This window comes from Gallinula chloropus (genome assembly GCF_964237585.1).
Source record: "Gallinula chloropus genome assembly, chromosome: 2".
NCBI lineage: Eukaryota > Metazoa > Chordata > Aves > Gruiformes > Rallidae > Gallinula > Gallinula chloropus.
In genome coordinates, this window is record NC_140086.1 from 26,064,716 (window position 1) to 26,091,104 (window position 26,389).

At 41.0% G+C, this 26,389-nt stretch overlaps 1 protein-coding gene across 1 annotated transcript; it reads left to right on the forward strand.

Moving 5' to 3' along the window:
• Positions 1-1,108: 1,108 nt before the first annotated feature.
• VIRMA (vir like m6A methyltransferase associated) lies at positions 1,109-25,197 on the forward strand (the record flags this gene model as incomplete). Its single annotated transcript, XM_084260277.1, has 24 exons — positions 1,109-1,171; positions 4,210-4,325; positions 4,568-4,654; positions 5,051-5,099; positions 5,721-5,889; positions 6,875-6,997; positions 7,535-7,822; positions 8,027-9,179; positions 10,154-10,645; positions 11,384-11,538; positions 12,912-12,994; positions 13,422-13,515; positions 13,653-14,197; positions 14,763-14,998; positions 15,742-15,994; positions 17,626-17,843; positions 19,038-19,170; positions 19,779-19,931; positions 21,401-21,561; positions 21,815-21,911; positions 22,896-23,062; positions 23,216-23,547; positions 24,367-24,510; positions 24,969-25,197. The coding sequence occupies 24 exons, from the start codon at positions 1,109-1,111 to the stop codon at positions 25,124-25,126; spliced, it is 5,469 nt and encodes a 1,822-aa protein (XP_084116403.1). The 3' UTR covers positions 25,127-25,197.
• Between the last annotated feature and the right edge of the window lie 1,192 nt (positions 25,198-26,389).

Sequence of the window (26,389 nt, forward strand, 5' to 3'; positions counted from 1 at the left end):
CGGCCCAGCTCCCCAACACACGGTATGGGCACAGGAACTTCCTGAACTAGTTTCACCACTGAAAATGGATATATCGAACCACACCCTTGCTTAAACTGATGCAATGTTTTCAAGTCCAACCTGGAGGACTGCTGCTCCTGGTGCCAGTGAAGCTCTGGAGGGCTGAGAGAGCGGCAGGCTTAGCTGCTGGAACAAAGGGGCTCGCCAATTCCTGGTGTGTGTGCAAAGCAGCTTACTTCATTACGAAGCTGTTCCAGAAACAAGACATAGATAATAAGGTATAATTAACACCATTAAGGAGAGCGCAGGGATGTGGCTGAAGCTCCAGTCAGTGGTTCATTTTCTAGACTTCCCCTAAAGGCACATGGCGCAGTTTTGCCATTAGAGAGACAGAGCTTGCACAGAAAACTTCCGTGGCCTTATCTTTGTATGAGATGGGCTCCATGTCATCCATCTGGGCACAAGCCAGGCTGGCCTCACGGCGTCTCTACCCCACATCTAACTCAGTGGCCGTTGCAGAGGGGCACCGGGCGTCAGACAGGGAGACCAGGGGCTGCACAAGGAAAGGCTGCGAGGAACTGTTCGGTGCCAGCTCCAGAGAAGCGTCCGAGTCTCCTACGTCTGGAAAGGGCCAGCGTGAAACACAGGAAGGCTAGCGAGGAAGCTTCCCAAGCAGGACCGAGTCTGGTCAGCGCTGAGCCGGGGCTGAACGCCGTGAAACCCAGCAGGGCTGGGCGCAGAATCCGCCGTGAAACCAGGCGGCAGCAGGGCTGGGCGCAGAACCGCAGAGGCGATGCCCGCCGAGCTCGGGGGCACCACGGCCCAACCCCGCTCCTGCCGCCGAGCCGCAGCTCTCCCTCCGCTGTGAGGGAGAACCCCTCCCTCCCCGAGCCGCCCTTGGCTTTGCCCCGCTCGGGCGGGGGCGGGGGGACCGGAGCGCAGGCAGCCGCGCGCCGCCTCCCTCGCGGCTCTGGGGGCGGCGGGTGTCGCGCGGGCGCGGCAACCCTCGCACCGCAGCCCCGCCCCCCCCGTTCCCGCCCGTGCCCGGCAGCAACCCGGAAGCGCTCGCGCTGCCGCCCGGAAGCCCTTCCCCCTCGGCCGAGCCAAGATGGCGGTGGAAGCTGCAACCGAGCTGCTGTTTTTAGACACGTTCAAGCATCAGAGCGCGGAGGTAACGCGGTGGGGCGCTGGGGTCGCCGCTTGCCTCATCTTCTTTCTTCCCAGCTACTGTCGGGGCCCTTTCGCCGGCGCCGGTGGGCTCCTGCAGGCCCGCGGCGGAGCACGGAGCGCCGTTGGGGCGCTCAGGGTCGGGGTAGGCCTCGGCGGCGGCCCTGCTTCAGCAGATGGCTGAGCCAGGAGGGAGCAGGCCGTGGCTAGGTGCCCGCTGAGGGGGGGGATCTGCACTCCTTCCCCGCCTTGTCCCCGAAGCCTTGTTCGAGACGTGGCGCCCGGCCTCGCGGTGCGGCCAGCCTCTCCTCGCTGTTCTGGTAGCTGCTGGTAGGGGCTGAGTGAGGGGAGTGGTACGGCAGTAAGAAAAGAGTGAAGATTTAGAGGTAGCAGGGGGGAGAAGCTGTCGGGAAACAAAGTAGGTAAAATTGGTGTGAGAAGTGTATAAGTGAGGAAGTCGGAGAGAGGGCTGCACTCAGCCCCTTGTGAGGTACCTACTGCTTTTTAATAGCTAGTGAGGAGGAAGGGGTTATTGTGTGGGTGTGAGATATTCTTGTAGATTTATGCAGCACACCTGCATCATGAACAAAACGGTTATTTCAAGCTTGCTTTAGCAGTGGAGGTAGGGCAAATATTCCACTTTGAGGCTGTTGGGATCTTGAGTATTCCTGAAGCCATTTGTGTCGCAGCAGGTTTGCCCAGGGCTCAGCCTGTTGTGCTGTTCAGGGCGGAAAAAGGGAACCATTGAGGGGTGGGGGGTGGTAGGGAAATGAAAAGTAGCGTATAACACGAGAAAGATGTTGTAGAATCATGGAATATCTGAACTGTGTTCATAGACATTAAGAAAAAAAAGTATTCTAAGTTGATGCTGCAATTAAAAGTGAACTGGAATTTATTTTGTGGTCCTTTCTAGCTGCCAGGATCATGGACACCCACATGTCTTTTTAATTCTGCTTTTTAAGACAGTATTGGGCAAGGAACACTAGCCACTGCTGTTCGCCTGTGTAGAAAACACTAGCCACTCCTGTGCCCCTCCAAGACACTATGAATTTTTTTTTTGTTTTGTGTAATGGTTTCTCACACTTTCTGTCTTACCAGTGACATTTTCCAAACCTGAATCATTGAATTTTTATTAAAGAAGAAAAGTAGTGTTACATGTTGGAGAAAAGCCTTCATGTTGTACTAATTCTTCAGCTAAATGAGTCATGAGTTTTGCCTTGGAACTTGCAGTTCTCAAAAAGTGCTGCTGATTACTAAGCAAAATTATTTATTTGGCTTGGCTTTGCAGTTTAACATGTGTTGATATAGTTATTTGGGCACTTTCTTTCAATGTTTTGGAAGAAAAGTGGGTTGGATTCGCTCGCCATCATGATCTTGCTGTGTGGCTGTCGGGGTGTAATCTCATACCATTTGGACAGGAATTTGTCTATTTTTGGGCACTGCTGCTGGGGACGCAGCTTCCTCCGCAGCAGCGCTTCCACAGCAGCACCCCTTCCTCCAGAAATCGGAGTCTCCCATCTGACACACAGACCTGTTTTAAGAGAACAGCAAAAGAGGTCTCTCAGGCTGTAGTCACCATGTTCCTGTTAATCATACTGTTAATCATAAAATTGCCGGGGTTGGAAAACACCTTTAAGATCTTCAAGTCCAACAATTAACGTAGCACTGCCAAGTCCATCCAACAAAGTCATGCTCTCTGTCATAGCAAGGTTCCTTTTGTTCTACCATCCTGCTTGTAACACAGCAGTCCTTAGGGCAACGTGCTGTATTTGTGAGCTAAAAGATATATGCACAGATTTCTTATTAGATGACAGTTGTATGTACCCAAAACCACACACTTAAATGTTAGTTTTAAATGCCGTTAGTTCCTAAAGGTCTGTACCTCATAGATGCCATGCTGGGGCAGTTAGTGAAGAACTGAAGCCCCCATGGGAAGCACTCCCCCTTCTTCCTCACTGAACTGTATGTTTGCAGAGTTTCTTATACCTTCTCACTCCTTTCTCTGGCCACAAAAACCTGCCACTTGGGTTTTTTTCCCACTCTTAACTATGCTATCCCAGAGATGCTACCACCGTCCTGGTTGGCTTGGCCTTGGTCAGCGGCAGGTCTGTCCTTGAGCCATCTGGAATTGGCTCTGTTTGATTAGGGGAAGCTTCTAGCAGCTTCCTGCAGAAGCCACCCCTGCAGCACTCCCCTCCCCACCCCCCCGCCCCAAACCTTGCCACGCAAACCCAAAACACTTTGTTTATTTGATTTCTTAAAAATCTTGGTACTTTCTTGCCTTATGCTGGTAATTTGTTTATTTTCTGATCTTAATGAAAGTTATATAACTTTTGACTGCAGATAATTTGGTTTGTATTTGTTTTTTCAGTCAGGTTGGTAGATACTTAGGTTAATGTGAGGTTTTTCTTTTTTTCTTCCATCAATCTGCTAATTCAGTTTGTTAAATGGAAACTTTCAGTGAGAAATTATTGTGATTTGGAGTGTCTGTTTAAGAAAGCCTTTATCTGCTTACAGTTGGACATATAGTTGATACATGTGTGCTATTTTGTAAATGTATACATGACAGATTTGCTATATAAATATAATAAGACCCGGTGTGGTGAGAGGAGACTTTCAGCGTTAATTGTTTGCTGGCTGCTACATGGGAAGTCACTGTGATTTTTATGGTTACTTCCTAGTTTGCTCAAGCATCTTTTGTGAGTGACAGCGTAAGAATGTTGTATTTGTTATTTCTGAGTGGGAAACAGAAAAGTTATTTGCAAAAGGTTTCCAGATGTTGTTGCACAATAGTAGAAATAGGCATCCTGTGGAATTTTTGTACAGGTCTAGTAAACCAGATTTTTATTAGCATTACAATTTCTAATACTACATTTGAAATACAACATTTGCTGTTGTTTAAAATTAAACCATACTGTTTAATATTTTACAGAGGTGCATTTTGTAATTATTAGAATTGTGACCTTGATTTTGTTAATAAAGAGTACATTGCCTTGCTTGCATTTTGCATTTATTAGACTTCCTTTATTCCTTGTTTTGTAGCAAAGTACCAATATAGATGTGGTTCGTTTTCCATGTGTGGTTTACATAAACGAAGTGCGTGTCATTCCTCCAGGAGTACGGGCTCACACCAGTTTGCCTGACAATAGGGCTTATGGGTAAGTGAAAGAGACCATCTGTTTGACTCAGTAACACCTTCCTGTTTTTTTATCTTGAACTTGTATATCTCAATAGAACCTCTGATATAAAAAGGTAAAATGCTTTTACGTGACTGTTAGCTCATAATTATGTTTGGGAATTATTTAAACATATCATGTAAGGGTTTTTCTCCCCCTGTTAGTCCTACTTACACTGGTAAGGAGCTCGACAGATTTAATTTTTACTTTTGCTCTGTTTCCAGAGAGACATCCCCACATAGTTTTCAACTAGACTTGTTTTTCAACAACGTCAGCAAACCAAGTGCCCCTGTTTTTGATAGGCTGGGGAGGTAAGTACTTTCAAGACTACTTCACGACTTCATTACCTACCTTTTCCTTCCTGAGAGTTTTTCAGTGCACAAAATGCACAGTGTAAAGTCTGTATCTCCTATGATTTTCATGTTTAGTCTGGTTTGTGCTAGTTTGTATTCTTGCCCTTTTCCTCCAGTCTGTGTGGGAAGACAGAGATTCATGAGTAAAAGAAGAAAAAATACTGTTATTTTTAAATTTATAGAGCCCATATATATTAATATTTTGTAGGAATAAGTGATGATGCACTCTAGTTTAATAGTATGTGTTTGTTCAGGGGTTTATTATTGGCTTCTATATTTAGTACTATTGTGTTTCATTTTTGTAAGCATGCTTTATATTAATGGAAAAATAACTTTGTGTATTTTATTTAACAGCCTTGAGTATGATGAAAACACTTCAATTATTTTCAGACCCAATGCAAAGGTAATGCAATATGATATAAACCTACATGTCTGTCATTTAGGTATAATTATGTTTGCATGTGGTACGTTAGCACTGTGTGAAGCTTTTGCAGTTTAAGATCTTGTTCTAAAATCTGCCTGTAATTCAGATACTCGTTACTTTAAGCTTGCATCTATAATGGTATGAGTTGTAGCAATTTTGATTGCTTGACATTTCCTATGGAGACTACCAAGAGAACTATCCACTGCTTAAAAGCAAAGATAAATCAGGATGTTGCAGCTGCAGGCCACAGCTAAGAAAATAATTTTCAGTTCTGTTTATTTCATTCAAATCAGTGTTCGTGTGGCTATGGTGATTTTTTCTTTATTATTGATAGGCTGTAGTAGATTAGGAAATGTATTGCGAGGAATGTAATGCTTTTAGGGAAAGATTCTTTATTGTGATGATTGATGTATTTACAGTTGTCTCAGTTTTCAAAATGTGGGGGGAAGAAATACTTTAATGTTCAGTTTTCCTTTCATGCAGATACTGTTACTGTATCAGTATATTTACTAATAACTACTAAAGAAAACAAATTTTCTGAAGTTGTCTTGTGTTGTTTTTAAGTTTTTTATTCTTTTTTTTTCATTTTTAATAAAACAGGTGAACACAGATGGATTGGTTCTAAGAGGCTGGTACAACTGTCTGACTTTGGCAATATATGGCTCAGTTGACAGGGTAATAAGTCATGAGAGAGAGTCACCTCCTCCACCACCACCTCCACCACCACCTCCCCAGCAGCAGCCTGGCTTGAAAAGAAACCCAAAACACGGTAAGCCTTGTGAGAAGGCACAGGTTTGGTTTTGTTTGGGGTTTTTTTAAGTCAACATTATAGTATTTCATCTGAAAAAAACCCTCAAATTCTTTTACGTTTTAGATTTCAGTGGCTGTATTTTTCTTGCTTTATGTGTTTGTCCTTCAGTTTTGTATTTTCTATTAGATATATATTCTTCTAGATATATATATTTATATGTTTATATATTTATATAAAACACTTATTTAGTGGTTTTAAGTAGATTCTTGACTAGTGAGTTTTTTTTTGAGAATGGGTTACTTAATCTGTTGCTAATTACTTGGGATGGTTAAAAATGCAGTTTAATTTGTGTGAACTCATTAAAATTTAGATGATTGAAATATCAACAAAATGATTAGTATTAAAATTATAACAAAATTATTTCACAGCCATAATTAACTTATGTCACTTATTGTGACTTGTATGTAAAGTACATTATAGAAGAGTGTCTGCTTTGTATTGGTGTTAGAATGGCCACAAATAGAATCCATGATCAAGTTTCTGCTTCAGTTTTGGTTTTTAGATTTAAAACTAGAACCGGTCTCTTCAAGGTACAACTGTTGGGCTGGAAATTTTGAATACTCAGTGTAGTAAAAACCAGTTGTGAACTGTAAAAAAACTTGATTAAAATGTAAACTTTAAATTCTTTTTAAAAAGTAACTCCTATATTATTGGTAGAGTTACAATATTGCTAGTGTGAAAGCCAGAAATGGCAATGCCCCATGTTAATTTTAAGCCAGTATTACATTAAAAACAAATCAGTTGTGTTAATAAGCTTGCTTATTGTGTTGTTTACATCAAGAGTGGCTTCAGAAAACTGCCTTGCATGCTGCAGAGAATACAGATTGAATAACAGCTGTGAAATGGTGTTCTCTAGTTAAAAGTAGCACTGAAAAACTGAAATTTCCCACTTTATTCCTGTGATTCCATTAAATGCAAACTCTCATTTTCACAATAAATACAGCTGATGGAGAGAAAGAAGACCAGTTCAATGGCAGCCCTCCAAGACCACAGCCAAGGGGACCAAGGACACCTCCAGGCCCTCCTCCTCCTGATGATGATGAGGATGAACCTATGCCAGTATCAGGTAGAATGAGAGCAGACTGTGTTTTATCTGCTGCCCGTCACTGCTTAGCAGAAGCAGAAGTTCTGTGTTCCTGTCTGGTGTGAAGTTTCCTGTCTGCTGTTACTCCTGCTGGACAGGTTCAGTTTTTGGAAAGGGATTTGAAAGAAAATGTCTTGGCTATGTTAAATTGTGTCAATTTAGAAGTTGGTAGAATTGAGAATATCAGTTGTTGACCAATACTCTGCTTGAACATGCTGCTCATTTTGTATAAATGCTCTGCTGACTGGTATTCATTGCCCTTCTCCTCCATCCCTCTGCAGCACCTGCTGAGTTCTCTGGTCTCCATATGGGTTAAAAGTGCCAAGGACTCTACATGTTTATTTATGTCACTTGATGAACTAAGTGATTGTTGTTTGTGTTCAGTCAAATCACCGAAACATTTTCTTTTGGGATGCTTTTTTTGTGTCTCCATTATGCTTAATGAAAAATTCTAAACCATATTGTTGAGCGTTGTTGTACATCCCAGAAGTCCTCATTTCTTAACCTCTCTATTTTTAGTGGTTGGGGAAAAAGAAGATGATGTGGATCATCGGGAGGATTACTTTGAGCCTATTTCTCCTGATCGAACATCCATCCATCAGGAAAGCCAGTACTCTGATGATGGAGAAGTGGAGGAAGATCAACCAGAAGAAGGAGATGATGATGATGATGTGGATGTTGAGGAGGATGATGACGACGACGATGATGATGATGGTCATACAGTAGAGAGTATTGCTGATGAGGAAGAGGAAGAGGACGAGGAAGATGAAGATGAAGATGAGGGTGAAGAGGAAGAAGAAGGTGAAGGTGAGTTTGTAAATAAATTAAGGAAAATAAGATTGGTTTTCTGAAATGTCAATGGCAGTATCATTATGATAACTAAGTGCAGAGAGAACTGGATCTTTTCCCTTTTGACATTGCACTGTTGCCTGCCTTATTTGCCTTATTTGCAGTAATGAACTTGTTTGTCCATAATTAATTTCATTTCATAACTGAGTCCCTTCTTTTTAGGAGATGATGGATATGAGCAGATTTCAAGTGATGAAGATGGAATTGCTGATCTGGAACGGGAAACATTCAAGTATCCAAGCTTTGATATTGAATATACTCCTGAGGATTTGGCATCTGTACCTCCTGTGACATATGAACCTTTTGAAAGGGAGCTTGGACCTCTTTTATACTTCAGCTGCCCTTACAAGACTGTATTTGAAAATGAAGTTGGTAAAATAAAGGACCAAGACCCAGAAAAAGAAAATTCGGGGGCAGTGGAAGCCTCAGTTAAATTAACTGAACTCTTGGAATTATATCAAGAGGAAAGGGGTGCGAAGTGGGTCACTGCATTAGAGGAAATTCCGAGTTTAATAACAAAAGGATTGAGCTACCTGCAGGTGAAAGACACAAAGCAAGATTATATTACCAAGCTAGTAGACTGGACCCTGCAAGCTTTAAACCTTCAGGTAGCTCAGAAACAACCCATTGCTTTGAATGTCCGACAGCTCAAAGCTGGGACAAAACTGGTGTCATCACTCGGAGAATGTGGGACTCAAGGAATAACAGCACTCTTGCAGGCAGGAGTTATTAATGTGTTATTTGACCTCTTGTTTGCAGATCATGTATCGTCCTCCCTTAAACTTAATGCTTTTAAAGCTTTGGATAGTGTTATTAGTATGACTGAGGGAATGGAAATGTTCCTGAGGGGTGGCGCAGATGTACATGAGAAAAGTGGTTATCAGAAACTCCTGGAACTCATACTGTTAGATCAAACTGTGAGAGTAGTTACTGCTGGTTCCGCAATTCTCCAGAAATGTCACTTCTATGAGATTCTCTCAGATATTAAAAAGGTGGTTGATCAGTTAGCAGAGAACACTCCCTCTCTTTCTAATCACACGGAGCCAGAACAGGACCAGGACCTGGCAGGACTTGAAAGAACTAACCAGGAATATGAGAATGATGTGGAGACTCCTATGGACATGGACCATCTTTTGGAATCTTTTAATGTAAGTGAAGGAGAGATGGAAAAGCTTGTTAGTCTCCTCGAAGAAATCTTCCATTTGATGGAAACTGCTCCTCACACAATGATTCAACCACCTGTGAAATCTTTCCCAACTATGGCACGCATTACAGGCCCTCCAGAAAGGGATGACCCTTACCCTGTTTTGTTCAGGTATGGCAACTGCAAGTTCACTTCTCTAGAGTGTTTTTCCTCCAGCTTGATACTGACGTTTTTTAGGGATGACCTCGTTGACTGACACTTTACTAGATATTTCACTCTTTATTGGCGGATGCTGGATTGTGCTTATAAAGTATGAGAGAGTGTGATAGTTAATGTACCTGTTACTCTGTTGTTGCATGTAACAGGAAGTTAACCTTATTGCTGATGCTGTGCTAGCACTTCAGTCGCATTCACAGGTCCAGGCCAATTGTGCTAGGTGCTGAACGAGTGTGATGCTGTGCAAGTCCATGTTTGAAAACTGCAGTAGATCTGCAGTGTTTTCCCTTTGTTATCGTCGAAAACACCTGTGCATATGAGTAAAAGAGGCCTGGAATCCCTCTGTCTGTATGCTGAGCTGGCAGGATACAAGGCTACAAGTCATGCAGTTGTGTCAGTGTAGCTCACTGTTTAACAGCAGGGGCAGAGGAGCTGAGGCCTGCCTGCCTTCAGCCATTCAGGATCCCATGTGTTATTTCTCTGTTAGCACGTTTCTGTTCAGAAAGTATTTCTCTAAATGCTAACAGGTTTCCTTGTTAGTAGGCTCTGCATGTACATACACGCAGAGTCTTCAAATCACATCATACATAGGCTATAATGATTGATTTCTTAGCACGTGCAAATTGTTTAACATGGCATTGATGATGATTCAGAAACAGCCAATTTAATAAAATAGGAAGTATTTTGTTTGTAGATAAGTAACCTTTTTTTTTGTTATTTTGGAGATCAGAACTTTAGGGATTTATTTCCTGTAAATGTTATAGCAGTTATGCTTCACACGATTAAATTTTTGTGCTATTTCATAATTAGTTATAAGAGCAATAAGTACTGAAGCTAGGAGGCGTGTAATTTCATGTGACGTTACTGTGCAGTGTTGACAGATGATTGTAATATTACTGATTATTTTCCTGTTTGTTTTTGTTTCCCAGATACCTTCATAGTCACCTCTTCTTGGAATGCATTACTTTGCTGCTGTCCATTCCCGTGACGGGTGCCCATCCAGGTGTGCTGCAGGCTATACGAGATATCTTGCGCTTCCTGGCGCAGTCCCAGAAGGGTCTTCTGTTCTTCATTTCCGAGTACGAAGCTACAAACTTGTTGATTAGAGCACTTTGCCAGTTTTCTGATCCGGATCAAGAGGAGGGTCTCCAGTCAGATGGTGCCAACGAGGATACTTTTGCCCTGTGGCTCCTGCATTCCACACAGACGTTACAGTGCATTTCAGAATTATTCTGCCACTTCCAGCGGTGCACAGCCAATGAGGAGACTGACCATTCAGATCTGCTGGGAACGCTTCACAACCTTTATTTGATCACCTTTAACCCTGTGGGAAGATCTGCTGTTGCTCATGTATTCAGCCTGGAGAAAAACCTCCAAAGTCTTATTACTTTAATGGAGTACTATTCCAAAGAAGCTTTAGGGTAATTTATGCTCTTATTTGTATGCTTTAGGTTTTTACATTGTAAAAGTATCTGTCTTCTAACTAATCTGGGAAATCGAAAATATTCTTTTTTCTTTTAGATAATGATGTTTTTGTTAAAAAACAAAGCAACTTAAGTAGAAGAATGTAATAGAAAATCAGGCCTATCATTGGTAATTAAATACTTAATACCCAGGATCTGTGTAGGTAATCCACAAAGGTGGTGTAATACAGGTCAGACTTTTGGCTGAATGAAAAAAATAGTAAGTAGGCAGTTTTCAGTCAAGCATGAGACCTGACTGTGAAACAAGCAAAAGGCTTGATGAGTGAAACTGGACAGTGCACTGTTCCCTGGGGTTGGAATATCTTAATCACTATCTTTTTGTAAGTGTTAAAAACAGTCATCATTTTCTCTGGACAAGCAGTTTTATTATTTTAGGTAGCAATGGTTTTAAAACAAGATTTCTAAAACCAGACGAAGTTATGGGATAAGATTTGTGTGCTGCTTGACTTGCTCTCATCCTTTATAGATTTTGAAATAAATTGAAAGTCAATGTGAAAGAAAGCTTTCACTTTTCAAAAAGCATAGGAGAAAATCTGTGATTTTTAATTGATAATTATAAGGGGCAATCCTTGGTGAAGGTCAAAGTTCTGTAGGTTGATGTTTTAGAGGTCAAAGAATGAAAATATAACAGTTGTAATAGCTGAGATCAAAAGAAAATCTTTGTTGTTGTTTCAGAGATTCAAAGTCTAAGAAGTCAGTTGCTTATAATTATGCCTGCATCCTTGTTTTGCTGGTGGTTCAATCTTCCAGTGATGTCCAAATGCTGGAACAGCACTCAGCGCCTTTGCTGAAGCTTTGTAAAGCAGATGAAAATAACACCAAATTGCAAGGTACAGTATGTGTCATTATCAACTGAATTGTTTGAATGTATAGAAGAAACCTTTTATATGTGGGTAATTGGTGCTTCATGATCATCTGGTTTGGATAATGTATATAATGAACATTCCTTCTCCAGCTGCATCTGATTAGTTGAGTCACTGAGAAGATGTGTAATATTTTTTTTTCTGTTAATGAAAGTTAAATAGGAAATTCTTTATAGTTAAATTATTTTTCAAGTCTCATTAACTACCATGAATTTTGGATAATTACAGGAAGTTTGAGATTATTTCTGTGTTGAAAATAGGAGAGCAAATTTTAGTAAAATTGGACTAACTAGACAGTGAGCTGACTCTTATTTTCATGGTTCCCTTTATTGATGTACCATTATAAAGTTTTTCTGTACTAATAGATAATCCTGTATCTATTTTCTGGTACGTAGGCCATCTGCCACACTGCCCTGTTACTAAATCTTTTGACCTCCAAACTGTGTCTTGGTGTGTTCTTTGGCTCATGTTGACTTCCCATGTCATGTGGAAGAAGCCCGTGGGGCATTATTGTGACATCTGAACATTGAAACTCTGATGTCCAGAGTTGTGCTGTGCACTACTTAGCTGACTTGTGTAGACATACATCTCTTTCAAAACTTAAATGCACTGAAAGAAATGAATTCTTCAAAGTTTAATTTTAATTCCAATTCTCTCCTCTACCATGCTTTTTATTTCTTTGCTCCTCATCTGATCATCATGCAGTTTCATGGGAAGTGGGGCTAGTTTATTAAACCAAATCATGAAGCCAGTTTGAGAATAGTCAATTGAGATCTAGTTTAGCTTTGAACCTTCACATTTTTCAGGAACAATAGAAACAATTTAAAACTTTAAATCTCTTGTCCCAAAACATTGTCACTGTCAGGTTATTCTGGGCTAAGAGAGAGTGAGTCTCTGTTACTGGTGCAGAGATTGGCTCCATTTGGGCCTTTAATAGGTGTTTTGTATTAAATTTGTAGTGACTGTTATGTATGTTAAGGGGATTGTGCTTTGATCCTTGCCCTTGATGGCTTTTTCCTTTAGCTGACAGTGGGACCCTTTGTGTCTTTTATAAATAAGTTTAACTTTGAGTAATACGGACAATAAGATGGAAAATATTTGAGTGTTCAGATTGACTTGAGCCCAATTTTTTTCTCTGTATGTGAGGTATGTTGCCTGGACTGAATTCTTACTTGTGTTGATGCTTTTCAGCTGGCTACAGCTGCAGTGTATCTCTATCAGATTTGATGCTTGGCCTTTGTACCTGTTGTGAAAATTAAATACATTTTTATTGAAAAAAGTTTTGTGTTTATAAGTGCACTGACAAGTTACTTAAGTAATTTTGTTTTTTTTTCCCCCAGAGCTTAGCAAGTGGCTTGAACCTTTGAAAAATCTTAGATTTGAAATAAATTGTATTCCAAATCTGATTGAATATATTAAACAGGTTAGTAAAACACAGATAAATACTATCTTTTAGTTGTGGTCTATAAGCTCAGACCTTTTGATATTTTACCTTAAGTATGTTCTAACATGTGATACTTAAAAGTATATACTATTATTCAAAAGAAATGCTTTTATTAAAGCTTATGATCTAGGCCAGTTCTTGAATTTGGTTACATTTATTGAAACAAACCCCAAGATAACTACATGATACAAAGATCCAACTATTTAAATCTTATAGCTTCTCCTAAGACCACAGTACAAACATTGATCCTGCTGTCTTTGCTTCTGCTGTATTTGTGACTTTCCAAAAGGTAGAATAAAAAAAACTTGAATTTTGTGGAATAATTTGAATAATAACCTAGTGATGCACATGCTGTAAAGTCCTTCCTTGTAATACTTTTTTTTTTTTCTTTCTTTCTCCCAAAAAGAACGTTGACAGTTTGATGACCCCCGATGGAGTTGGGCTTCCTACTGCACTTCGTGTTCTTTGCCATGTCGCATGTCCACCGCCTCTCGTAGATGGTACGGCTGGTGTATCTGTATAGCTTCATGTACACATCTTACGTTTTCTGAGTCTTCTACTTAAATATATCTAAACTGTAACTGTGTTTGCCCAGGAGAAAGTAGACATATAGAAACATTGTTTCTTTTCCATACAGGTCAACAGAAAGACCTTAAATGGAATCTTGCAGTTATCCAGCTCTTTTCTTCTGAGGGCATGGACACCTTCATCCGGGTGTTACAGAAGTTGAACAGCATACTTATTCAGCCTTGGCGACTCCATGTCAACATGGGCACCACACTGCACAGGGTTACAACAATTTCTATGGCCCGCTGTACACTCACTCTCCTGAAAACAATGCTAACGGAGCTCCTGAGGGGTGGATCTTTTGAGTTCAAAGACATGCGCGTTCCCTCAGCGCTTGTTTCTTTACACATGCTCCTGTGCTCCATCCCTCTCTCAGGCCGCTTAGACAGTGATGAGCAGAAAATTCAGAATGACATTGTTGATATCTTACTGACTTTTACACAAGGTGTTAATGAAAAACTTACCATTTCTGAAGAAACTTTGGCAAACAATACTTGGTCTTTAATGCTGAAGGAAGTTCTCTCTTCAATTTTGAGAATACCTGAAGGCTTTTTTTCTGGACTCATACTGCTTTCAGAATTGTTGCCTCTCCCACTGCCCATGCAGACGACTCAGGTATAGTTTAAATTTGTTTAGTTTTTTGAAGAGTTTTAATGATGTATAACCCTTAGACCATTTTTGTAGTTGTGGAAAAAACAGGCATGTGAAAGGATGAATTAAAGTTTCTGTAAAGTATTTATGTTCACATAGATTCTTTGAAGATGCATCTTTTTTATCAGAAACAGATCTGTTATTTGACATATCTTCTTAAATTAGCAATCATGGTGGTTTTTTGTCCCTTGTGAAATTATCTAAACTTCCATTTTGTAACTTAAATGATTGGCTCTGAAACCTTTGAATTTAACCCTGAATACCAAACTCTGTATATTAAGGCTGTCCTTTCTTTTGGCATGGATCTTGAATTTGGGACCTTTAACAAAGCAGAAAAGGTGTGTGACAGCCACTGTTCCCAAAGGAATACACAATTTGCTGGAATCATGCTCTGCCTTTCAGTGATAGGGAAATGGCGTTCCCTGTCTTTGATGAAGACAGTACTAGTCTCTGTTTATACCTTGTGATATAATTCATGTTTTATGATAAAAGTTGAGTGGAAAAAGCTTTTGTCCTTCTGTTCCTGCAGGTAATTGAGCCACATGATATATCAGTGGCCCTCAACACCAGGAAGCTGTGGAGCATGCATCTTCATGTTCAGGCCAAGCTCATACAAGAGATAGTTCGCTCTTTCTCCGGTTCATCCTGCCAGCCTGTTCAGCATATGCTGAGACGGATCTGTGTTCAGTTGTGTGACTTGGCTTCACCTACTGCTCTTCTTATCATGAGGACTGTACTGGATCTGATTGTAGAAGACCTACAAAGGTATCTTTGATTTCTCTTGCTAAGATTTCTTTCATGAACTATTAAATTCATCTTTGTTCCGTGCAATAAAATTACCAGGAGGAAAATACTTCCAGAAGTGTTATTTGTCCATGATGAACTGAATGGATTCTCACTACAGTTCTACATACTGTGTCCTGATAATGCTTAAAGTTGCCACGGAACCATCTCCTACTTTAAAGTTTTACTGTAGACGTTCACATTGTATATGTATGGTGTTTTTGGAAGATTTTCTTCAGGCTTTCCTTAATAAGCTTTATCTCATCTGTGAAGTGCTTACCTGTCTGATATAATAAAGAAAAGTAGGCCAGCAACATTTGCTATACTGGAATCTGCAGACTTGTAGAAAAATATATAGGTCTGTGTAAGCTGGAGGAAATTGAATATTACAAATTTTGGTGGGTTTGAAACAATGAGTATCGTTTATTTAAAAATATAATTATGCACGTAGAATTAGATAGGGTTTGCATAAAAGCATGTTTATCTGTGTACAATTAATAGCCTACACTGTGTTAAATGCATAGTAGATGAGCTAACTTATGGTACAGCTAGAAGTCACTTAGTGAAAGTTGAGCAGTTTCCAAAAAGTTAATGAAACGGTAAGTTTACACGTGTAAAATAGTTTTTTTAAAAGTGCAGAATTAATGACTCCTGTAATGGTTGTTTTTATAGTTCTTTAGATCACTTGAAAACAGCTTTCTCAAAGTCCATTGATTTCTTTTCAGCAATGCAGAGGAAAAAGAGAAACAGTACACAGGACAGACCACTCGACTGCTTGCTCTATTAGATACCCTGGCTTCACATAAAGCTTGTAAATTGGCCATTTTGCATCTTATCAATGGAAACACTAAAGGTGATGAGAAGTATGCAGAGGTTTTCCAGGAGCTCCTGACTTTGATGCGATCGGCTGGAGACAATGTCACTCATCAACAGTGTGCTGAATACGTAACTTCCCTTTTGCAGTCCCTCTGTGATCAGGTATTTTCTATATTCAGTTCATAGTGTGTATAGGTAATTTTAGGGGACAAATAAGTTAATTTCTTTGGTGCCTGCTTTTTTCCAAAAGTAAAAAAAGTATTGACGTTGTTAAAATAGTAGAAGAAAAGATGTGTATGGTTGGCTGCTTTGGCAGACCTGCTTTCTTGTTGCTCTTGAGTTTGTAATCCTTTCATTTTATGATACTTCTCTTGCATTATGTACACTGTTCTGGTAGGTCATTAGAGACCAAAAGCTGAATGGCACAAAGATTGTCACTTCAGCTGAGAGAGGATTTCCATTTCTTCCTGTGGGCCACTGGCAATACTTGAGTTGTCACTATTCAACCATTTCCTAGTTGAATAAATATGTGTCTCTTAGTTGTCTAGTGGAAACCTCTTAAAATTGTATTTAAAAGATAAAGATACATACTGCATGATGCTACCATAAAACACCACCATTAGAACTAAGTGTAAGTTACTAGAGCAGTGTAAGAAATGATATCTGAAGACTGAGTCACAGACCAGCCCTGGTAGCTTCTCATCAGTTGCATGTATACATTTTCATGTCATCATTTGCCTTACTAGTTACATGCATGTATGTGCTCACACAAAAGACCTTTGGGCATTTCTGGTCAGTGAAGATGAATTGTCCATTTGCATATAAACAAGAGCTCTTTGCCTGTGCCAATTCACTGTGAAAGTCAATCTTCACAGAATCACAGAATAACAAGGTTGGAAGAGACCTTTGAAGATCATGGAGTCCAACCATTCCCATCCTATGCTAAACCATATCCCTAAGTATCTTGGTTTATTTTACATAAAATGTGTAGGGGTCAGGAGATCTTAAACTTCCTGGGTGGTGTCTGCAGCCTCTTAATGATTGTAGAACCACAGAATTATAGAATATGTCAAGTTGGAAAGGATCATCAAGTCCAACTGCTTGCTCCTTGCAGTACTACCTGAAACTAAACTGTGTGACTAGGATTGTTGCCCAGTCACTCCTGGAACTCTGACAGGGTTGGTGCAGTGACCGCTTCCCTGGGGACGTTGCGCCAGTGACCAGCCACCCTCTCAGTGAAGAACCTTTTCCTAATGTCCAACCTGAACTTCCCCTGATTCAGCTTTGTTCTGTTTTCTCGTGTCCCGTTGCTGGTTAAGAGAGTGGAGATCGGCACTTGCACTGTGCTCTTTGAGGAGGGTGTAGACTTCGATGAGGTCACCCCTCAGGCTTCTCTTCTCTAAGCTGAACAGCCAAGTGACCTCAGCTGCTCCTTGTATTTTGATGACAGTTCTGAGATTGAGGGGCAGTTTGCTTTACCTGGGCAAGAAACTGTATGCATATTATCTAGTGTTTGTTGGGCTTCTGGGTGGGGCTCTGCTACCACATTTCACCCTTTGAATCTTTCATACTTTTAAAAATCAATAATAGTTTGTAACCCTTATCAGAACCACGTTAAAAATGATACTCTGGGTCAGTATTTTTCTGGTTAGTAATAACTTACATTCCGGAGTAAGATGGTAAAGGAGTAGTGAGAGAGCCTAGTGCTGCTCACTTAATGTATGGTTTATGCTTATTGCTGGTATACAGAATGCATTTTTTAACTATGTGTATAACCATCTATTTTTTTATAGGATATTGCACTCATTTTACCAAGTTCATCAGAAGGTTCCGTGTCTGAATCAGAGCAGCTCTCCAACTCCTTACCGAACAAAGACCTGATGCCCTTAATTTGTGACTCTCTGATGGAAACATTAACTAATTCTGAGAGCAGTTACAATTGTCTGCTGACATGTATCCGAACAATGATGTTTCTTACAGAGCATGACTATGGCTTCTATCACTTAAAGAGGTATGGTATTTTAAGATACCACTGAAAACTTACATTCATTAAAAAACTTCTGCGACATGAAATCACTTCCTATTCATCTGGTAGGAAACGTTGAGGATAAAGCATCTGAACTTGCATTTCTCTTTGGGGCTTTAGTGTTTTTATTCAGTCTTCTTTCACTTGAGACTTTTATCTCTGAGTAATGTCTGTGGTGTGCACACAAGAACATTTTCTTTCAAAAAACAAACAAAACATTGAAATAAATGTTTTTACACTCCATTTCCTCCAGGCTGGACAATGAGCTATAGTGTTCATGTTCTTCCGTTTCGAGTAGCTAGAACTCTCTCCTGGGACATTGGAGAGCTCTCTGTCATCCCCTCTATTTTGAGGTGATTCAGTCTGAATTTCCCTTAAGTGTTGTAACCTCTAGGCAGCTAAGGCTTTTGAAATGAGGATGCAAATTTTTTTTGAAATTACTTTTGTTGACTTCACTGCCTTTTAAACAGAATATATACGTGCAGTAGTGTGGTGTTTTGACACTGTTTCTGTCCACTAAAGGTGAAGTGCAAGGAGGCAAGAAAATTGTGAGGTTCACAGAGAAAAAGGTGGTACCTGGAGCCTTGTCAGTAAAAGGTGGTTCAAAACACTCTTCTGAGCTGTGCTGCAGAACTGTGCTGCTCAAGCTGCAAGAAGCTAGACAACCTGTAAATGAAAAATAAGGAGGTTAAAGATGCTGTTGTTTCAGTGATCCTATATGTCTAGCTGTCAGCTTCAGTGCACAGCCTTGGTATTTCTTTGCTGGGTGATTGCCTTTCTAGTTTGTTTTGGCAGTTAGGCATCATGGTGATGTGAAACTGTGACAGCAAGTGTGAACCTGCTTTATACATAAGGCCCTTGTGCAAGCAGGTGTTGCTGTACTCCTACCCCTTTTCTGCCAGAGATAAAAAAGTAATTTCTTGCAGGTTTTAGAGGTATTGCTATGGTATGTATAGCTGAAGGTGTGTGGTCTGAAGTATCTGCAGACAGCACTGGTGAGAACAGCAATCTAGCACAGAGAAAATGAAGCCTCAGCTTCCTAATCAAAATTCAACTTGATAATTGTAAAGTTTCCCAAATTTCTTCTGCATATATGTTGTTTCTTTACAAAAGCTGCAGTGGAGCGGTCACAGTGTGTGCACTAATAAAGCATTTTCTCTCTCTCCATTCTGAAAACAGCTCTCTGAGGAAGCACAGCAGCGCTCTGTACACTGTACTGAAGCGAGTAATCACTAGTTTTAGCAAAGACACGGGCGAACTGGCCTCTTCTTTTCTGGATTTCATGCGACAGGTTCTGAACACTGATACGCTGGTGAGTGAAGATGCGTTGGGCCCTTGGGCAGACTCAGCTGCCTCTCTGAAATCTGCACTGTGAGACGCGTTCAGAAATGGTTATTTCTGAGAGCAGTTGGCTCTTCAGATTGCTGTGTAAGGCTTTTCTGCCAGTACTGTTAGGACCATCTTCAGTTTTTAATGAAATCTCTGAAAGCTGGGCAGAATCTATCTTTAGTAAATAAAAGGATTTTTCAGTAGGAAGAATGGCATATTGATTCATACTGACTCCCTAAGCAAATAGCAGCATGGTGTGTCTGGGTTTTAGATTGGCATCCTGTTAAGACAGCTGCTGTCTTGATATGGAGAATAGGAAGGAATCTAAAGGAAATGTAAAATACTTGCTAATTCTGTGGTACAAACTCAGCTTATAGAGGAAGGGGTTCACTCATCTTGATGTAGCAGTTAAACTTGCCCATTGGAGTGTACTTCATTCAAATATTTTGTGTAATATCGTTTAAATCAAAAGATGTCTCTAGTTTTGCTAGATCTGCTGTGATGTACATTTTAATTCTATGGGAAATTTTGCAGTCCAGAAGTGTAACAAATATTTGTGTGTACCTGTTTCCCACTTGTCACATATTTCAGGGCTGCTGTGGAGATGACGGAAGCCTTATGGAAGCAGATGGTTCTCATCCAGGCAGAACGCTGGGTCTGACTACTGCGGAGTTAAAACATCTGCTGCAAAACAAAGAAGAAACCCCAGAAAACCTACTGCTTGATTTGGAGAAACATGTTATGGTAAAAGAATTTAAATAACCAAGTTGATGTTGCAGTCTTGTATCTGAACGTGGTTTTATAACTATGTAGACTATCCCTCCTTGCTAAGAGGAGCGCACCTTCTGGGGCATTCCTTGTGGAACTGGTATGAGCTGTTGCCATGGTTTTAAAATGGATGCCCACGATCACCTGTTCTGGTGCAGGATGGGTTCTGACGTTAGGGTTTGTATTGTGGTAATGCTAAGAAGTTTCAAGGAGGTTTGGGATCCCCTTGTGCCGTGGAAGTATTTGTGCACTGTAAAACCATAGGCAGTTAATTGTGTGATGAAAGGCAGTGAATGCTTACAAAGAGAGTGCTGGGTAGTGGTGAAGCAGATGGTTAATGTAATAAGCAACAGAAACCGCTGCTTAGCAGTGGCTTGATGTTACTGGGCACCAGTAACAAGTGAGAAACCGGGAGTCAGTAGTGGGTCTGATATTGCTAGATGTTTTCATCAAGGACCTGCATAATGGATATATCTTTGGTGAATTTGTAGATGATAGTGAGCTGGGGGTGTGATTAATGTGGCAAAGGACAAAGCCTCTAAACTTTTTAGAGTTGATTTAGCATGGAGTTTGTGTGGTTTCTTAGGAAAAATGCAGTTCTGTAGTGAGAACAGGATAATCTCATGCCTTGGTGTTGGCTGGGCTGAAACAGGCCAGGTGTATTGTGGATGTTAGGTTGAACCTGGAACAACAGCACATGGTCACTACCACTGAGGCAGAATCTGTGCTGAGCTATCCAGGAAGGAACATGGTCAGGAAATCAAGAGACCTTACTGAGATACTCCATACCAGATGACACCATGCTCAGTATTTAACTGGGGGGTGGGCCATGAGACGTCATGTCTCAGGAACTAGCTGAGCATCACCTTTGGGTGTTGAACAGTTGTGCTGTGCATCACTTGTTTTGGAGGTGATGGTGATTATTACTATTATTATCATCATCTTCCTTTTCTTTCCTATTACTGTGTATTTCCACAAGTTTCACCGTCTTTCTTTTAGGTTCTGTCCCACATCCCGCTGTGGGGAGTGCAGTGAGCTGCCTGCTGGATTAAACCAGCAGGATTAGACAACTCCTTCCCATTCTTTCCCTGGCTGCCTACATCCACTAAAAGATTAAAAGCCACAACTGTGCTGAAGGAGAAAGAGCAGGCACTTAGGGTGCTGGAATGCTCTAGCAGAGAGCTCGTTAACTGAAACCTGGGTGATGCTTTCTTTGGGACTATGTTGTGGAGGTTATTGCATCAGCTGGAAACAAGGACTAGAATGTGCATGTGGTGACATGTTTCGTTTTATAGTGCACTGAGGAGAGCTCTGCTGCTGTTTGTGTACTCAGGTGTCTTAGTTTCACTTTTTGTGGATGGACAGATTGTATTGTGTAGTGCCCCCCCCCCCTTTTTTTTTTTAATTAACAAAAGCATGTTTCCTTCTCTGCTGTGTTGACTTAGGATCGTTCTAAGGAAGATGATGGCCTTGAATCCTTACTGGACAATATTGTTGGAGTGAGACAGATGTTGGAGTCAGCGGGTGATTCTTGTCCACTGAGTGACCAAGATGTAGAGCCTATTCTTTCTGCACCAGACTCTCTCCAAAATTTGTTTAACAACAGGTAAAATGTCAATGTGTGGGAGCTGACTGCCTGTGATGTACACAAGGAAACATGGTAATTTGTGGGTGGGTGTAGTACAGCAGGATCTGAACAGCACTGTTGTCACTACTACCTACTAGTCCCAGTGTGTTTCATTTCATGCAAGTATTTAGGGTAAGGCAGCAACATGCCCCCCAGGTTCTGCAGTGCTGCGTAGGCTTGCAGTCGGTTGTTGTTCATGACCAAATAGGTGTTTGGCGTTGTTTTGTTGCAGGACTACGTATGTGTTGGCAGACGTGATGGATGACCAGCTGAAGTCCATGTGGTTCTCACCCTTTCAGGCTGAAGAAATAGACACTGATCTGGATATGGTAAAAGAATTCATTAATAGAAGTGAAGCGGACTTAAAAATGAGGGTTAACCTGAGCCAGTGGCATCAGAAATTTACATGGCCAAACGGTTCACCAGATATAGGGGCTGGCATTTGATAAAGGTTGTTGTTGAATGCTTGCAGGTTCACTCAGAAGCAGCCACAAAACTGGCACCTTTTGCAGTGCACTAATGTGGAAGTCATCTCTAGAGGAACGGTTGTGTCAGTCCTAACCTGTTCTTGTGTGGCTGCTGGGGCTTTTCAGCAGTTTGTGTTACATGTAGCATGATCTGTTTTCCTTGCCTGTCTTCTGTCATCACAGTAATACCCAAAGAGCCTGATAGCTATGCTTTTTTTAAAAGAAACCCAAAAATCTTTGCTCTGATACAGTAAAAGTGGAAAAAATGTCAGTAATAAATGAAACTACTTACACAAAAGATTTTTACAGTATTTGAAACCTAATTTTTGCGATCTGAGGTTTAAATGTAATTTTTGGAAAATATACAGTAACATTCTTTTTTTAAAACAAAGCAATCAGCAGTGTCTTAACTCCTCCCTAGTTTCTCTTGACTTCATTACCTTCATTCTTTTTTAGTTTTACTCTTTATTTTACATGCAGAGATACTTGTGGTTTAATTTCAAGCAAAACCAAACCCGTTGATTTCTGGGCAAAAGCAGAATTAGTAAACTTAGAGGCCCGCAGCTTAAGTAAAAGAGTGCCTCACTGTAGTAGTGACAGGACGGGTGTTCACACTTGGAAAGCTGTCCCCCTGACTGTGAGATTCAGAGCTATTAAGACTGTTCTGCCACAGCTGTGCTGATGCTTGTTTTGAGCCACACTGCTGTGTTAAAAGGGAGAGGGTGGAGCTTCTTTGCTCTGGTGGTAGGACCCTTTCTGAATCTCATCTGTCCTGGTGTGGCGTGTTTTCTTCTTCAGAGGTGACAGTGCCGATCGTTGGGGTAAAGCTCGTCACTGTCATTGCAGGTGAAAGTTGACTTAATTGAACTGTCCGAGAAGGGCTGCAGCGACTTTGACTTGCAAGCTGAATTGGAGAGGTCGTTTTTGTCAGAACCATCATCCCCTGGCCGCACAAAAACCACCAAAGGGTTCAAACTTGGCAAACACAAGCATGAGACCTTCATAACTTCAAGGTAAGATGAGTTTAATGAGTAAACAGCGTGTTCAGCACTGACTTGTATGTTCTCAAATTGTCACGTACCTTTAAAATTGCATCTCCAGCATGGAGAATGCCTGACCTTCAGTATTGTTGTATTAACTAAATACATCATGGTTTGTCACAACAGTGGAAAATCTGAGTACATAGAGCCTGCAAAGAGAGCTCATATTGTGCCACCACCAAGAGGAAGAGGCAGGGGAGGATTTGGACAAGGAATTCGACCACACGATATCTTCCGTCAGAGGAAACAGAACACAAGCAGGCCACCCTCCATGCACGTGGATGATTTTGTTGCTGCAGAGAGCAAAGAAGTGGTTGCTCCAGATGGGATACCACCAGCCAAAAGGCCACCAAAAGTGTCTCAGAAGATTTCTTCACGTGGTGGATTCTCAGGGAATCGTGGGGGACGAGGAGCTTTTCACAGTCAGAACAGGTTCTTTACACCACCTGCTTCAAAAGGTATGTTGTTTCCAGTAATAGAACTGCAGTAAATGAATGCTACAAATGCTTCAGTAATACTAACTCGATTTACTAGCAGTTAATCATCCCTGGTGGGTGCGGTGTTCCTGAAGCACTGTTCTGAAGTTGTTTACACTAGAAAGGATTCTCTGGAGCGCTTTGGAATTGGAACAAGGCTGCAAGTTCCTGTGTTGCCTCTCCTCCCTCTTTTTTACAAAAGGAGTTAGCTGTTGTCTTTCAGCAGCTGTTGGAGTGCTTCAGAGATGCAGTCAGAAAAACAAAAGGCCCTCTCTGCCGTTGGTGACATGTCAGTTCCCAAAATCAAGCATCTCAACACACCTCTGGTTTGGTTTAAAGGCAACTTCTGAATAAGAGGATGAAAGGTCCCGAGAAGAATAAGATGCAGTTTTCAGTGAACCTGGAGATTCTAGCTGTAGTGTTAAGCTGCTTTCATACGTAAACAAGGTGCATTCCTTTCTGGTCCATCCCATAATTAGGACAAGTCCTTGCACAGTAGAACCAGCAAATATTTACTTTATCCCTTAAGTGTAGGAGTCTCTCTTAACACAGTAGACGGTGTGAATTCTTTTCAGGTTGAGTTCATCTCAGGAAAATATATTCCCCTGCCTCTGTGTATAAGACAGCGACTTGTAGACTTTGAGTAGGATATGGAGGGTACATTGATGCAGAGTAGCTTTATCTGTTTGAATTATGTAAATATCCTGTTTACTGCCCTGAGTGTTGTGAAGATTGAAATGAAAAAGCCTCATAGAAGTGACGCTTGCTCAACAGCGTGTGGGTTTTTCTCTCCCTATCTAGGAAATTACAGTCGTCGTGAAGGCGCTCGAGGCTCAAGCTGGAGTGCACAGAGTACGCCCAGGGGAACCTACAATGACAGTAGAGGTGGTCAAAGCAATTTTAACAGGGGTCCACTGCCACCATTGAGACCATTAAGTTCAGCAGGTACATGGTATTCCTATGGGCATCGAACTATAGAAAATTCCTTGAATTTCATTTTTGCTTTACAAATGAAACCATACAAGGATGCTGCAGAGACCTTGAAATTCAGCAAATGTTTTAAGCATATATGAACAGTTGTCACTGAGACTATGTCAGATGCGTGCTTTCGTACGACCTGCCCTGTAACCCATAAAACTTGCTGAATTGAACCCTCGCTCGCAGAACCTTAATTTCGCATTCAGATTTTTGCAGTTCACTTGTCTTCGTACCTACATGGTAATTATAGAGCAAACCCAAGCACAAGATGCTTGCCTAAACGAGAAGTGACAATTAAAAGGAGAAACCAGAGCCCGTTTCTGTCTCATCTTGTTTTTGTTCCTTACGCTTTCCCAGCAGCTACTGACGCCTAGGGCTTTTTTTTTTTTTTTTTTCCAACTGAGTATACTTTTCTTTGCTTTAAGGCTACCGACCGAGTCCTCGCGATCGTGCGTCCAGAGGCCGGGGAGGAATCGGACCGTCTTGGACAAGTGCTAATAGTAGTAGCAGTGGTGGCTCAAGAGGAAAGTTTGTTAGTGGAGGCAGTGGAAGAGGTCGGCATGTACGTTCCTTCACACGATAAAAATGAGACCTAAAGGAACAGCCCAGCCATGGGGACTTCTGTGAAGATGACAAAGAAAAGAGGCGGCACTAAAGGACCAATTCAGAGTTACTCGTATCTGGAGGACACCAAGAGAATATTTTTGTCTGAAGAAGAGTTTTTGTTTGATACAAGACTCGAGATTTCAATAACATTCAAGACTTCCTGTGTACAATTGTAAATTTTTTTTTTGGTTCCTTTTGAAAGAATGTTTGATTTTTTTTCATGGACTTCAGTAGACAATGCTCAGTAAAGAACCTCTTTGAGTTAAGACTTGAAGGACTTCTAAAATACTCATTGTGCCAAAAGAAAGGTACAGGTGTTTTGTGTGTGACTTATTACTGCAAGAAAATTTAAAAAATATATATATATGTAAGGCAATTTTAGTTTTTTTCTCTCAGGTTTAGAACCATTAGCAGCCCCCCCCCCCCCTTTTTTTGTAAAGCCAGTCTGAATTATTAATGAATGAGGTCCATCTGACAGCAGTTGAAGTAGCAAGTGATTGAATATTGACTGAAAGTAATCTATGAAAGAATGCAAATATCAGTGTAATTTATGTGAGTTTTGTTGTACATCTCTGGCAATGCAGATAGACACTTAAATCCACACCTGTCAAAATTAGAAAATCTGTCATGGACTCCAAGGAATAAGAGAACATTCTAGCAGTTACAACTCCAGCTCGTGCATTAGGAGCGCAGGAGTTACTTCATTGGCAAACAGTGTGCTTTGAAGCTAAAAGACAAACTACCCCTTACCCTTAGGGAACCTGGGGGTAGTTAGGCGCCTGCCTCTCTGCTGCCTGGCATAGTTGAAGAGAAGGTGTGGGGACAGGTGTATAGAATGAACAGCCAAATCGTGATACAGTCATGCTGAACCTTCCCTTTGAACAGACAGTGTGGGGTTTTGTTGCTGTAATTGGACTGACATAGAGTGCAAAAAGGGAAAGCCTTGAGAAGTGGGAATTGACCAAGAGATGTTACTGCTCGATTTGCCTCTGAATTATTTTCATATTAAATTCGGTGATGGAAATAAGCTTTTCACACGTTTGCATTCCTTGGAGCTCCATGGGATTTCAGAGAATTCACCAGTTCTCAGTAGCCTTTCATGACATTTTTGGATGGGTTGAGGAGTGGTAACTTTTTCTGAAGGCCATTTACAATTTTTACAATCGAGCTCTGCTGTCAGACTTCGCTGAGCTCGATTTTTCACTTACACTTTGGTCTCTTGACATTACAAAAGTGCTAT